This window comes from Dreissena polymorpha, chromosome 7 (genome assembly GCF_020536995.1).
Source record: "Dreissena polymorpha isolate Duluth1 chromosome 7, UMN_Dpol_1.0, whole genome shotgun sequence".
NCBI classification, from domain to species: Eukaryota; Metazoa; Mollusca; class Bivalvia; order Myida; family Dreissenidae; genus Dreissena; species Dreissena polymorpha.
Window position 1 is genome coordinate 73,821,921 of NC_068361.1, and position 15,470 is coordinate 73,837,390.

The window sequence follows — 15,470 nt, forward strand, 5'->3', positions numbered from 1 at the left end:
CAACATGTAAACATGTAACATATATTACACCTTAAAACAAACAAATGCGATTCAACAAAAATGCTACGAGGAAGTTAAGAACAGTTTTGTTTTACATGCTTGAACTATCAACAAAATAAGAAGGAAGATTAGTAAAAGAAAGGTTTTACAACGCATAAACAACACAGGGAATAAATTGAATAAATGATACCTGAAAAATCATCGCCAACGCCCAGAAGTGGTTGATGACGTTAATATTGAAATTGACTTTTTTCGCATTTTAACACCCTTCGAAACAAACAATCGGCTATGGCGTATCGTTGACTGAGTATTATTACATTTTTTTTTATAAATGTGTTATTTTTCAGAAACTAACCATTAAGGATCTTAATTAGTTATTAGTAGTTATTGAAAGGTCAAGATAATTCACTGGACACAGTTCGAGACCAAGTAGAAAATACTGGATTTTTGCAGAAAGAATGTAAATAGTGAGTATGAATTGACGATTTAAAGGACGCCATTGCACATGATGATTTCAAATGAACATATCAACGGCCTGTCGTTTTTGTCTTTATAATTTACATGTCAGGTTATTTAAATGATATTATTATTTCGCATCTTTTTATGATAACCGTAATTACAATTTGTTTTCGGACACTCAAACATATGTTGTTGTTGTTTTTTCGAAAAAATAATCAAACAAATATAGGCATCCGAACATTTAGATACAGCAATGTTATTGTATTGTGTTGTACTTTTCTTTCTATGCTTTGAAATAAATACAAATTAACAGCTTTGCAATCTTTAATCTAAAATGTGTTGTTTTTTTCAAATGATAAGCATTAAACACACTGCGTCCTTACGACGGTATCATTTCAAATGCTGTTTGTTGACATCATTTTTTATTTCTGGTACGCATAACAATGTGCCCGATAACGTTATGTAGTGGTCGAAATTCGCAGGCATTTATCTTCAAGGCTTAATCCGGTTAAACAAGCATGATTGAAAGGTCATCAGATAACCAAAAACAAGGCAAAAAACTTGTAAATTAGCACTGTAAAATATTCTGTCTGAAAATAAAGAGTAATTAATTATGGACATAAACCCGTTTTTCCTAAAATTTATTGTCACGATTATTGCATATTTTGTTCACAAAGTGCAACGAAATCACCCAAATGTCGTTTTTGCAGTCGACAACTGTTTGTTCAGCTGTACGTTAAATGCGTTTTATGGATTGTACAATACATATATAATATGCTTATATTATATGCTATATTATTGTTATACTTATATAGCACATGTATGCATATACTACTTAATGCGGTACCAAAGGAAAAAACACGTGGAGCGATTGATTGTTTTATTGTTCGACTGTTTAATGTATTCTACCACTCCAACTAAATATTGTTAAAATGCTGTGTAGATTTTTAATTATGTTTTTTTTTCGTTTTTATACAAATTGGAAATAAGCTTAGAATGTATTAATACTACTAAAGCATTATACATTTACCTTTCAGGTAAACTCAGATATTCTGCCGGTGAAATCAACAGGGAAAATGACTACCGAGGCGAACATCAGCGATTCCGATTTGCTTGAACGAATAAATTCCGAAGTAGCGTCACTGATGACGCCAGTCATCGTTTACCTTGGTGTATTGATGTTCTTCGGTGTTCTAGGAAACATTTTCGTCTGCTATTACTATGGACAGCAGACACGGCGCTCAAGCCATGCCGTGTTTATCTGCACCATTGCGTTATTCGACTTAGTGAGCTGTGCTGTGTCGATGCCGATTGAAATAGTTGACATGAAGTTTTACTATACCTTCACTAACGGCCATCTTTGCAAGTTCCTGCGTTTTGTAAATCACGTAGCCGCAATAGGGAGTGCATTTACAATTATTGCGATATCTGTTGACCGCTTTAGAAGAATATGTCGGCCATTGAAGAAGCAGCTTAACCTTCTGAAATGCAAGTTACTCTGTGCACTTTCGTTTTTGCTTGGTTTGATATATTCTTGGCCGGCGTTAGTCTTTTATAAATCGGTTGTAGTTGAATTGAACGCGCAGAATGGTCGAATTTTGAAAGGATATGATTGTTCTATAACAAATGAAAGTAATTATAGAGACTATATCTGGGGTTTTAATTTCGTCTATCTAATAACGTTCATGTTTGGTACTGGAACACTTGTTGTGATGTATTCGCTCGTCGGCAGGTCCATATATCAACATAAAAGAAAACTTATACAGTCACGACCGTTGTCGCGGCGACCCAAACCCGTGCACGCGGATCTAGATTCAACTAAAATTGACAAAGAAAGCAGCGGAATTGATAACGATGAACAGGGTCGTGCATCGTGTGCTAGAAAGGCAAATGCCATTCAACTGTTCGCAAAATGTAGCAAAGCAGAGAAAAAGAAGGCAACGGATATAAATGGCGATCATCATAACAAAGACAAACTTAACAACAAATCAATCAAGTACACCATGATCATGCTAGTGGTTGCATCGATTTTTGTTATCAGCGTTTTACCATATCTTGTTTTAGTAATAATTTACACGTTTGAAGACTTAAGAGATTCTTTATGGGGAAGTTCTCTAGTTGGATATGAGATCGGGTTGCGCTCTTACTTGCTTAATTCTGCCTTAAACCCAATGGTTTACGGATTCATGAATCCAAAGTTGAGAAAGTTTTATATCTCTAGAATAGCTCGATTAACCATATACTTATTCACTTGCGGGGCTTTGTCATCCAGTACCGCGATAACGAATGCATAGGCTACTGAGAGAATTGTCTGTGAAAAATATTCACTACTTTGAAGGCCAATTTGATAATGTCTATGTACGCCCTATTGAAAGTTTTTAATGTTTAGACGTAAATTTTTTTTTCCTTATAAAATTACTAGATAAAACATTGAACAGTTTAATTTAATTTAAGTTGATGCTTGTATTTTTAAAAACGAAAGTAAAAACGTATTAAAAATGTACTGCGAGACTATGGTGTCACGTGCATATTGTTAGTTGAGGTATACTTAGCACTTATACCGCATGCTTTCCTTGTCGGAACTAGCGTTCACTCAAATATGCTATGTTCATTGTCCGGCCCTGAACGATTAGGCTAGCAAAATTTCGTAATGACATATCATCCGCTTTCGTGTACAATGCCGCATGTAGATTCGACCAATCAAATCGGGCGTTTTCAAAACAGTTACGATGCAGGCGGTGTTCGCTTCATATTAGCCGTTATACGCTTTGTTATCCGCTCAAATGCGCGTTGCTTCACATTCTTCATACCAAGAGTATAAAACGTGAAGAGGAATTTCATTAGTCATTAGTTGGCTTATTACTATTTATGGAAACGGAAATTCTGCGAGCAAGTTTCCCAACGTTATATGATGTAGTGACAACGGAATATATCTCAATAGTTCGGACAAAACCTTGCTTATGAGCTTGCTTTTATAACAAAAAATTAAGGTGTATGCTTTTAAAAATGAGAGAGGTTCCGGGTTCGATCCGCATTCAGGTCAATTCCTCTCTAGCTTGGTTACATGGAAAGTTTCCATAGACAATTTGATTGCGGGTTTCTGTTCGATGTAGATACGTACGGCATCATCTCAGACTTTGCCATCGATAAGAAAACAAAGAAAGGTAGTTTAGTTCATTTACACACATCACATTTGCTTACATAGCGGAAAAGCCTGAACATAAATAGTGCAGTATATCTTATTTAAAAAAAATTATTAATATAAATAACTGAAAAAAAACATACACATGTTATAAAAAGGATATAAACTTAGATTGTTAAAGGTTATATAAACATAATCTTTGTTCTCGATATAAGTACGATGTGTTTCGTTGTTTTACAAATACGATATCATTTCTATAAATGTCCTGCCTGTTTGATAAATGTTATTTCAACGACATGGATTGCTTTCAGAAAACTGGAAGCAGTAAATAGAATATTCATGCTCTTTTATCAGTATTTGTTGATCATGATAATATTTGGTAGTTTGGTCTCGAATATAACGGACTCAAGACGCACCAAATACATCATCTGTCCATGTATCACAAGTTTACGAGTGTATACTGATAGATGATTGGATGTTTTGGGTGTCAGTTACTGCAAAACAGATGTCATTGATAATTTGGCAACTCGACACATTTTCATGCAAGGCTCTTTTTATCTGGATGTTCTATGATAATGTTTATAATTATGTAATATTTATAATAATGTGATATTTATAATTTGTATATTAATGTATTAAAGCAACTGGTATCAAATGATATTTTTGTAAACATATCCGACGTGTCTGTTGACATTAAATTTGATTAATTAAAATTCAGTGACTGTTAATGATCTCACTTAAATACCATGCATTCACGAATAAAACAATACATGGAAATTACGTGTTCAAAATTCAAACACAAACGCCATGTTCACTAGGAATCAGATATTGCTGATACAATAATAAAAATTAATTTCTTTAAAAATTAATTTCTTTTATTTGAAGTAGCGAATACATGTCTCTGGTAAATAAAAGGTTTAAATTTCGTATAAATCATTAAATACAAGAGCTTGTCACAGTAGTGCCAAATCCCCGCCGAAATGTGTTTGCTTGTATGACAACATTTGTTTTAGAGAGTAGAATTATATTTGTAAAAACAAATAAAGGGAGATAATTCATTATGCTCCGGACAAAAATTTACTTTGAAATTAAATAAAGGGATATAATTCAAACACTAAGGTAGATAGAGTTATGGTTCTTAGTCACTGCACTTCTCCTACTTGCCATCTGTTTAAGTTTGAAGTTTCAAGTAAATCACTTCAGTAGATTTAGAGTTATGCTCCGGACAAAAATTTACTTTAAAATTATATAAAAGGGGAGATAATTCAAAAACTAAGGTAGATAGAGTTATGGTTCTTGGTCACTGCACTTCTCCTAGTTGCCATATGTTTATATTTCAAGTTTCAAGTAAATCCCTTTAGTACATTTAGAGTTATGCTCCGGACAAAATTTACTTTAAAGTTTTATAAAAGGGTAGATAATTCAAAAACTAAGGTAGATAGAGTTATGGTTCTTAGTCACTGCACGTTTCTTACGTGCCATCTGTTTATATTTTAAGTTTTAAGTAAATCCCTTCAGTAGATTTAGAGTTATGCTCCGGACAAAATTTACTTTAAAATTATATAAAAGGGGAGATAATTCAAAATCTGAGGTAGATAGAGTTATGGTTCTTGGTCACTGCACTTCTCCTAGTTGCCATCTGTTTATATGTCAAGTTTCAAGTTAATCCCTTCAGTAGATCTAGAGTTATGCTCCGGACAAAAATGTACTTTAAAATTATATAAAAGGGGAGATAATTCAAAAACTAAGGTAGATAGAGTTGTGGTTCTTGGTCACTGCACTTTTCCTAGTTGCCATCTGTTAATATTTCAAGTTTCAAGTAAATCCCTTCAGTAGATTTAGAGTTATGCTCCGGACAAAAATTTACATTAAAATCATATAAAAGGGGAGATAATTCAAAAACTAAGGCAGATAGAGTTGTGGTTCTTGGTCACTGCACTTTTCCTAGTTGCCAAGTAAATCCCTTCAGAAGATTTAGAGTTATGCTCTGGACAAAAAATGTACTTTAAAATCATAAAAAGGGGAGATAATTCAAAAACTAAGGTAGATAGAGTTATGGTTCTTGGTCACTGCACTTCTCCTAGTTGCCATCTGTTTATATTCTAAGTTTAAAGTAAATCCATTGAATAGATTTGGAGTTATGCTCCGGACAAAGTTTCAGCCGGACGGCGGGGATAACAAGAAGACGACAATAAACCATGCGTGAAATCGATTTCAGTAGTGACTGTCTGACGTCACTAATACGGTATATATGCTCGTGCTCCACGTATCTCGTTTTTTTTTGCGAAATAGCTTTGACTGAGAAACTTGTGTTTACACATCCATAAAACTTAAATCTACAATGTCGGGTAGAGGTCGTAGCGTGTGAAGACGGGTGGGGCAAGCCGTAGCGAAACAGACAGAGAGAGGGACGGGGGATGTGGGCGCCAGTTGATCCGGCGCCGGCGAAGGAACAAAGGACCAGATGGCGTAGAAGGAATGCGGCGGAAACGGCGCTGGTACCAGAGCCGGCATCAGCTCCTGTTCAGGGACCAAAGCCAGAGGTGGCACTCGCAGCAGCGCCACCTGCAAAACGTAAACGCGCAGACGATAACGCCGAAAATGGTGAGGTTGTTGATTTCTGTGATATTTTCCGCACAGCCGATGGGCTACCACGTGGTCACAACGTGGGTAAGCACGAGGCACAATCGTGTAATGAAAAAACGAAATCTTACCTAAATCAAGTTTGTCTAGAATGGATAATATTCAAAGAATGTATATATTGCCTAGACAAACTAATGATGATGTATCAATTTACGTGTCTGCGTCGCTTACACAGCGGCATGTATTAGTTGTGGCGAATATGTTAAAGTGATCTTATGGGCTTTTTTTTCACTGTTGAATTGAGCTGAAAAGAATTGACAGGTCAAAAGATTTAGTTAAAATGTGGTTACTGACCGATTGTTTGGAGCTCGTCTTGCTTCTAGTTATTTATAAAAATATATGTTATATTCGATATTTTACATGATTGGTGAGTTCTGTAAGCCGAAATGATCCGTAAAACAAAATTGTGTCTTTGTGTCGTACGAACGAATCTGCACTAAAACTTAATTTGGTGTCACATCGTGCATGCATGGTCGGTTGTCAAACTCGAGTGCGGTTGGTATTCGGATGCGTTGTTTTTCTCTTTTTGGTATATTGTTTTAGTATGTTGATGCTGCATTGGCAAATATAAGGGTATATGAAGTGAAAACACCAAAAATAAAAAAAACGGGTGCGATAGACACCTATAGACTGTAAGATGCCCATAATATCGCTGTAATCTTGCATTATTGCTTAAAACCGCCCGAGTTGATATTTCTCACAACAATTCAGTTATATCAACTGACCAGAATTGATCAGTATTCGTCAGTCACATTCTAAAGCTTAACTCTTCCCTACTGATTTCCAAAAAATTGTGCCAAAAACATACCAAAATCATCAAAAATGTACATAACGGAATCCTCCAGACTATTATTAACCTGTGACTTATGCACGCTTTGGGTAACGTGAGCGCCAATTTCACGTGATGTCCGCTTTTGCGCAATTCAAAACAAAGAAGAACTACTAAATAACAAAATCAGTGTGTTTGTGTTTGGATCTAAATCCATTTATGTTAATACTTTGTACGTTTAAAGACATATTTTAAGTTTTTTCCTGTATACTAGCAACTTATCTACATTTATAACATATACGATATCAAAACGAAACAAACATGGCTGCGTGTGTAAAAAATGCATTACAACTGAAAATACACGACACACTATACACGTGCTTAAAATGATCAAGTCAATGACATGTACAAATAAAGATTGCTTCGCTCATGAATTAAACGTTAACGGGAATTTTTTATATTGACAGGGTAAAATAAATCATAGCAACGATAAAATAGTGTATCGGTAGAGATTTAAAGCTGAAATTAAAACTGCGTGAAAACAAGCGGTCGATAGTAAAGTTAACATGGGGCGGGTTATACGAGTATTGAAAATGTAGTCATAAAGCAGACGGAGTGTATTTACGAATTAAATCGGCACTATAAAATAACATAATGTGAACATGATTTAAAAGAAATGTGCATGTGTAAGACAGCATATATTTAAACTGGTAATGACATTATTATTCATTATTCATGCAAATGGCGTTGTAAACAATGATGCAATGGTCACGTGGTTAGAACGTTTTCGGAGACTGGGCCCGTTTGCGGACACGGCAGCAACTCCAATGCCGGCTTACCTATGGGATGTATTCAATATAGAGCTAAATAATTGGTACTCGCAGGCATTTCTAAAACACGCAATAAGCATATATAACGGCGATATGTTCATTTAATAAATTCAGGGAGTTGTATAGGTCAGCTGTAGTATGGCCAGCTCTCGGGGTTGTCATTTTATCATAGGATTAACGTATGGTACTGCATTTCGGACATATTTTTTGTAAGCAAAATACTTCAGGGCGGTCAGAGGCAAAGGCATGTCGTGGAAAAGAGCCCCATATATCGATTTTAAAGTTATGTTCGATTCTGCCTATGGTCGCTCATGATAAGCTTGAATCTGTATTGGCCAAGACTATCTCTACGTTGGAATTTATTATCGTTTATTCAGAATCAGCGAATAAGAATCTATTAAATATATTAAAAGGGCATTTCCGGCGAGCATACTAGTATCGAAAAACACCAGGTTTTTCAGAAATGATGGCGTTCACTTATCTGACGTCGGACTCGAAATAAATATTTAGATTCGTTGCTCTAGTGTTTATAAAAATTAGTTTTAAACATGTCATAGAATTTGGGGGAAAATAAATCAATTTATTTTTGTGGCGGAAATTCTTTGTCTTGGAGGTGATCGGAACCATTAAAATTATAAATAGGTAACTATATATTGATGTACATACGTCCGGGGGAGGTAAACATAGCATTTTGTTGTCACCTATCACGTAGTGCTCGTATGTGTGAGGATGGCAGGAATGCTTTCAAAATTATTTTCGGGATATAAGTACTCCGCGTTACATAGCGGAGTACTTTTGTCCTGACGGACATGAGAAAACAAACCGGTTTTGCGAGTTTGTTTTGTGTATTGCTATTTATAGAAATAAATAGCGATAGAAATCAGTTCTAGCGAAGGCGTCAACGTGGCAAGATCAAATTCAAATTCATGTTTTGTATGAGTACATTTTTATGTATATATTGTATATCCATAATTGTTTTATTTTATTTTTTATGTTATGTATATGCTCGGATAAAGACCGTAATTTCGATATTCTGAAGAATGGTCTAAGTGCATTGCTACGTGCCCCACGTTTCTTCCTAGGTAGGGAATAAACCCACCATAAAAGGGAGTTGTTCGTGGGCGGCTACCATTCTTGTGACGAATATATGGTTAAATCTGTAGTTGATGCTTTATCGTAATGCGGTTTAATTTTAAACACAATTTACTGAATATTTACTACAGATTTTACCTGAGCATACATTTATGCGCATGATGAAAATGCGCATCAATTATACTTGTAATTTCGTATTACTGTACCTGCTTTATGAAAATCAAGATTGTCTTGAAACTCTGTGCACATGCGGCCAAAATATATGCGTCTCTCGCAAATCGCACAACAGTGTTGTTGTTTGTTTGTTTGAAACATAGTTAGGACAGTATGGGTGTTCTAGTACTCGCTCGATGGCACGGCGTGCTTAGACCTACCTGGAATAGCTCTTTTTGGCTTGAAAACCTACGGTACGGCGTACCGAGGATTTATTTGGCCGGTTGCGGATGGCCTTAGCGATTGTGCATGTATGTTATGTTGCACGGTACGGCGTACCGAGAATTTATTTGGCCGGTTGCGGATGGCCTTAGCGATTGCGCATGTATGTTATGTTGCACGGTACGGCGTACCGAGAATTTATTTGGCCGATTGCGGATGGCCTTAGCGATTGCGCATGAATAATATCTATTTCCGAACCACCAACGTGTTCGTTGAAATAGGAATTGCATACATTTGCGAAATAGCATAAAATGGTGTGGATTGTCTGTTGGCGATAATTGCATAAACGAGAAGCTAAATCAATAATGCAAATGTGGTTGGGGTTATCTTTAGGGCAGTACTTCCGGTCGCCTCCTCGGCATGACTCAGTTATAGTGCTATTCTATAGCTGAGGTTTATTTACTCTAGTGCTAGTCTGGTGTAAATTATATTCCGCCATTTGGCCATTTAATTCCATGTATATTTTTGTATTGTTCCTCTCATATGTTTTCTATTGTTCAAATATAGAATATAAAATGTGTTTACGTAAAGTATCACATTAAAACATTATAATAAATATGAACTGACAAAGCTGGCTTTTCTTGTAATGATTCATCAGCCCTTGCTCTTGTTAATAAATTCGCGTAGAACAAGTGAATGTCGCCAAAAGATCAGGGATCAATTTGATAAGTTGGCTACTGTAACCGAACGTGCATGACATAGACAAATGGTAAAGGACGGTTACACTTTGTAATCCGAATAACTCCTACCGAATGAATGAATCGAATCTTGGATAACGAATGGGGTACTGAGCTGCTTTCTGAAATAATACATCTGGGAAATGTTTCAACAATAGTTGAATGCGGTTTATGCACATTTGATACTTTTCAGGTCAAGCATTAGCGGCTATGCTTAAACTTATAGACTGTTAGAATAAATACCCTATTATGTTCATTCAACATAAATGTGAATTTTTTTATATATTTTTTTTACCACTCTTAAGCGATGGGTCTGATGTTTGGGGATAAAAAATGACACCCAGGTTGAAAGAGATAGGAAGAACTTCGAAGAACAACTCTTGCATTCAAACATACGGAAAATGTCTTACGATAGTAGTTCAAAAATGTTAAAATGGAAAATGTTAAATATGTTTTAATTTATGACCAATGTACATTGCTCTATACAACAATCCAAATAATATGCCATGGGTATATTAGAAAGACAGCTATTTTAATCGCTAGCTTTTAATAATGTTCTTTTAGGGCACATTTCAGTGAGTGCTGTAAATTTTATCTCCTTGATAAACAGTCACCTAAGAGAAACATTCCGCTATTTTATGTCCGAATTACAGTCGAAGTGATTATGTTTTGGTGCACTTTGGGTAAAACGAAAGTTTCGACCAGAGCAATGAGTACTTCCTTTCGTTAGCAATTGTTGGCAAAATATTCATATCATTCATAAACTATATTGTTTTAATTTCTTTGACCGTGATTTGTACTTCATTTTCAATTATACTTTTTTGTATTTTTTCTGTCTAGTTTCTGCAAATTTATTGTGTAAAAGATAGTTCTTTTATATTTCGGAATTATATTGTTATGTATATACCATGAACGTTTCTTTTGGAATGCACTTAGCATCTGTCCCAATTAAGTAGGCTGTGATATGTGCAAAGGATTTAAATGTGGGTAACATGCGTCCAAAAAATATAGACCAAACGTACATGTATTGTACATTGACTCTTTTATCGACAGGTCACGTTGACTTGCAATATTTTATTTGTGTAATCTGCGCACATCTATTCATGAAACTTTATTTTACTTATTCTGTCAAATTGCATATCGAAGAGTCTTTCCAAAAGTATTGTAGATAATATACAGACACTTAGAGTTGATTATCTCAACCAAATGTGAACCTTAACGTCTTATGTTATTATTTTTACAGGCGTTTACGAAACCATCGATTGCATGCAACTTATTTGCATCATAAACATGAATTCGAAAACAAACGGTATGCGCTTGATTGATTATCTAAAACGTTCAATACATATGTTAAGAATATATTTAAACGATAACTTAAAAATATTATTAGCGGCCCTTTATTCCGTTTTTTTTCGTACATAATGTCATTGCTTAAAACTATGCTGTATTGTATATAATACAAATGAGTGTGTATATACATGACCACGTTGTCGGATATTGCATTGAATTTTAAATTAATAATTTGTTTCAATCAAAACCCATGTGTTGCTATCTCTTCAATGGCATACATGTTCGACCGATCGGCACACTTTTCCCGGGTACACTATATTAATAACAGTCAACAAATATATACGCCTTCTTTTGGCATAGTTCATGTTTCTGTCTAGTTCAAGCAAACTTGACCAGTTTATATTTTGATTGGTTTCTGATGTTAATAAAGCGATAATGGTACCCTGTATAAAAGTGGAATATTTGGGTGCTTTTCTTTACTCATCACATGGTGTGATGTTTATTCCTCGACAGAGATTAATCAAAGCCAATTGAACAATTTAAGATTATGTCAATGTTTACGTTGTCACAAACGTGATAAGATGTTAACAGTGCATAATTATATGTTTACAATTAAGGAACGATATCTAAGTTAATACAGATTTACCGCACAAAATTAGGTACATAGTCCATTACCAGAACAGTAAAGGCCATCTGGGTAAAATGTATATTGCTAAAATGTACATATTTGGTAAAAACCGTAAATTGTTCAAAGATTATTTATTCGGATGCCTGTCATTATCCATTAAATCGTAAACGTGCCGGCAATTGATGACTGCTTTTTTGTGTAATTTTATTATTTATTTTTACTGAGAACAGATACGTGTTATTCCGCAGTTTGGGCCAGGGTAACAGAGGTTAAAATGAACAAGAACTGTGGGAGATGATCGTAAGCATATTGAAACGACATACCATTAAATCTATTACAGTTTAGTTAGAGTGTGGGTCCGACTTGAGATTGACACGGTTAATTATTTGTTTTGAATTGTAAATTGTGACACGACATAAAATCTGATATTAACCTGGTTATTTTGAAATTCATTTGTTAATTGGATTTTGACATAATTGACAAGAGTCGTGTTTGGGTTTAAAGCAGTTTTGGAAGCCCTTGCCCACAGGTAAAGCTGCAAGACAGCAAAATGTTGACTTATTTAATCGACAAATCTATATTGTTGATAGAGTAGCACACACTTGATAAGGTTAAAGAAAGTGAGATGATAATTGTTCTAATTTGGGATTGAGCTGTTTCTTGTGCGATGCTTTGTCCAAATTGGATTTATTTTTTTTGCATAAAAACGTTGATAAAAATATATCGAAATATTTTATTTCATGTAAACAAGGGAAAGTTCGGTAATATCACCTTGCATTTTAACACGAGTGTACTATTGATAGATTTTACGGATATGTGTGATACTATTCTGATTCGGCATAAACGTGTTGTGTTGTCACCCTTTGCAATGTGAGCTTGCTCAATAGAACTTGGCAGTTTGGTACAAATTTTTTGCTTAGCCATAATACGAATATCCAAGACTTCTCATATTTATAAGTGTGTTTTTTATAACAAAGCGAAATCGACTGTTTCTAAGAAGAATGTATACTAGACTTGTAAATTTTAATATTGATTTACAAGTTTAAATGCAATTAATTCGGCGTATTCAGAAGCTTTGTTGGCTTTATGCGAAGTTCAGAGCTATTACAAATAGAGTTTGAAATGTATAATTTCATGAATTGTTTTGACTTTTATAATAAATATTAAAACTGATCAATATAAAGTTGGCTGTTGCATAACGATTGCTAGCACGTGTGTTGTCATGTCCAGTTTTCCTCGTGTTATAGCGATAACTATAACAAACACAACATTATGTAAGTAAGTGTTTTATTTTATTATAAATTTCATTTGATAAATCTACAGTGGTTTTATTAGATATAACAATGACAGCTAAGATACACCAATAGCACCCATGATAATATAAAAGATATTTGTTGGATTTGGTGGAATATCGATTTTAATTCACAAGTGATCATAGAAATATGATAAAATGTACATTCCCCATTGGCGCCCCGAAACATTATTACATGTGTGTTTAAGGTTAGCTAATCCGTATGCATTTATAAACGTTCAATAGATAGTAATCACTCTTGGTAACATAGGGGGATCACAATGGAAAAAGCAAAGATATCTAAAAATAGGTCCGATGAAACCATGAAAATTAAACATATTTTCGTATTTTTTCCCTGTTTTACACAGTGAAATATCAGTTTTAATACACTGATATTTCTCCATAAACCATCGGAAAGCATTACATAAATACATATAAATTACGGCGATAGTATACCATTCTAAATAAAAAATTATGGGCGAGCATATTTAAAAAGAATTGAGTTGAGCATTATTTGATATCTAGCTCGTAAATTGAGAAAAATACAACATATTGAATACGATACATTACATACCATTTACATATAACACAATAAAACATTTTATAAGGGTAAAGAGTTTGTATTGTGTAATTAGGAAATTCAGAATAGGAATTTCAGAATTAAATTTCGCAAAACATCTCCGTTTCTAGCTAAATACCATACCAAAGATATCGACGTTGGAATTTCAGATTAGGAATTTTAGAATTACATTTTGTAAAACATCTGCGTATCTATCTAAATACCATACACAAAATATTGACGTAAAACTTAACACAATTGTTCATGGCTCTATAAACAGTCACTGATCAAAATCTTTAACGGTAGCCAGCGTTTATGTCACGTTTGGTACTTAAGAAATCAGGCTTAGGTTGCGTGCAGAATTATCGTATGGTTTGTTTGCAATAGGAACACTCGTGTTGCATTTGAGTAAAATCTTCAATGTTATATATTGATAGGTATCTAGGTAAGGATACTTTCGATGCAAGTGTAAGGTATTATGTTGTTATTTTGTTTGTAAGTGGCTCACTTACAAACCTTGCGCGATATTGCACATTGGTTCAGTTGGATCAATGACAGCGTTGCTAAAATTTAAAAAGGATTGCCTCCAATATTTGAGTATGGATGGAGGTATTGTACCAAATTTGTTAGAGTATGTAGCTTAGATAAAGACCATGCTTGAAAAGATGTATACATTCATATAACTTTATTTGAAAAATAAGTTTATCCGCTTTAATTTCAAACATACTATATAATTCCTACAAATATCAACTTCAATTGCCTTCGTGGTCGTTAGATCTGGTGAATGACAGAAAATATACATTATACTATCAAAATAGGAGAAGAGTCAATCCGTCTTTTTTATTTTGTAATCGTTAATTAACATGTTAGTAGGAACAATGACATGTTAATTAATTTAATATAAATTATACATCCTCCAATGGTATAATAAATCAAATGTTGTTTACTTCAATGAAATCTCCAATGACCAAGTTATTTTAGCCATATGCCAATACCGACTCCTTATTAATCGAGTTATGACGTGTGCATTTAATATCAATATTTTTCTAGTTTCACTTTGATATATGTATCTACACTGAGTGCAGAAAGAGACCAGCCTATGCACGCGGTTGACAGTTTTTGTAACCAATGGCGAGCCCGAACAGTGACCCGTGATCAGCTGGAGTTAACCCAGATTTCAGTAAAGCAAATATATTGACCTGTGGAATCAAAACTAGACACTGGCATATAACCATTCTGGGAAAGCCAGTGATCTGCGTTAAAACTGCTGTTATATAATAGTCATCTTGCAACATTGTTTTTTTGTATAAATAAGCCATGGACATGGTGGTCCTCTACTAGGTTTTCAAATTACCCCCCTGCATTAAAAATGTCCATACTCTAGGGTTAACCTGTATTGTGTATGTGTAAAACGCTGAAGTGGTATAATACTATTAACATTGAACATCCACTACTCGTTTCAATGTTAAAAAGTAAAATTAATTTGTTAATACATTTTACAGATGACGTCCACAATATTACATTCTGTATAATTTTAGGAAGGTTTGCGGAATTCGCAATGCTCTAAGCAACAATATGGAACAGTTGTTATGTCATATTCATATGCATTTCATATAATCAGCTAATATACAATGTTGATTATAACTGATTTTTAT

General features: G+C 34.4%; 1 protein-coding gene across 1 annotated transcript; it reads left to right on the forward strand.

The window, feature by feature from the left end:
* The first annotated feature begins 270 nt into the window (after positions 1-270).
* LOC127838984 (neuropeptide FF receptor 2-like) lies at positions 271-4,420 on the forward strand. Its single transcript, XM_052367129.1, has 2 exons — positions 271-467; positions 1,497-4,420. Exon 2 carries the CDS (start codon positions 1,536-1,538, stop codon positions 2,751-2,753), a length of 1,218 nt encoding a protein of 405 aa, XP_052223089.1. The 5' UTR covers positions 271-467; positions 1,497-1,535; the 3' UTR covers positions 2,754-4,420.
* The last annotated feature ends 11,050 nt before the right edge of the window (positions 4,421-15,470 follow it).

Bases quoted from the DNA above. Each gene is read 5' to 3' on its own strand.
- LOC127838984 (XM_052367129.1), top strand. From the start codon at position 1,536: ATGACTACCGAGGCGAACATCAGCGATTCCGATTTGCTTGAACGAATA.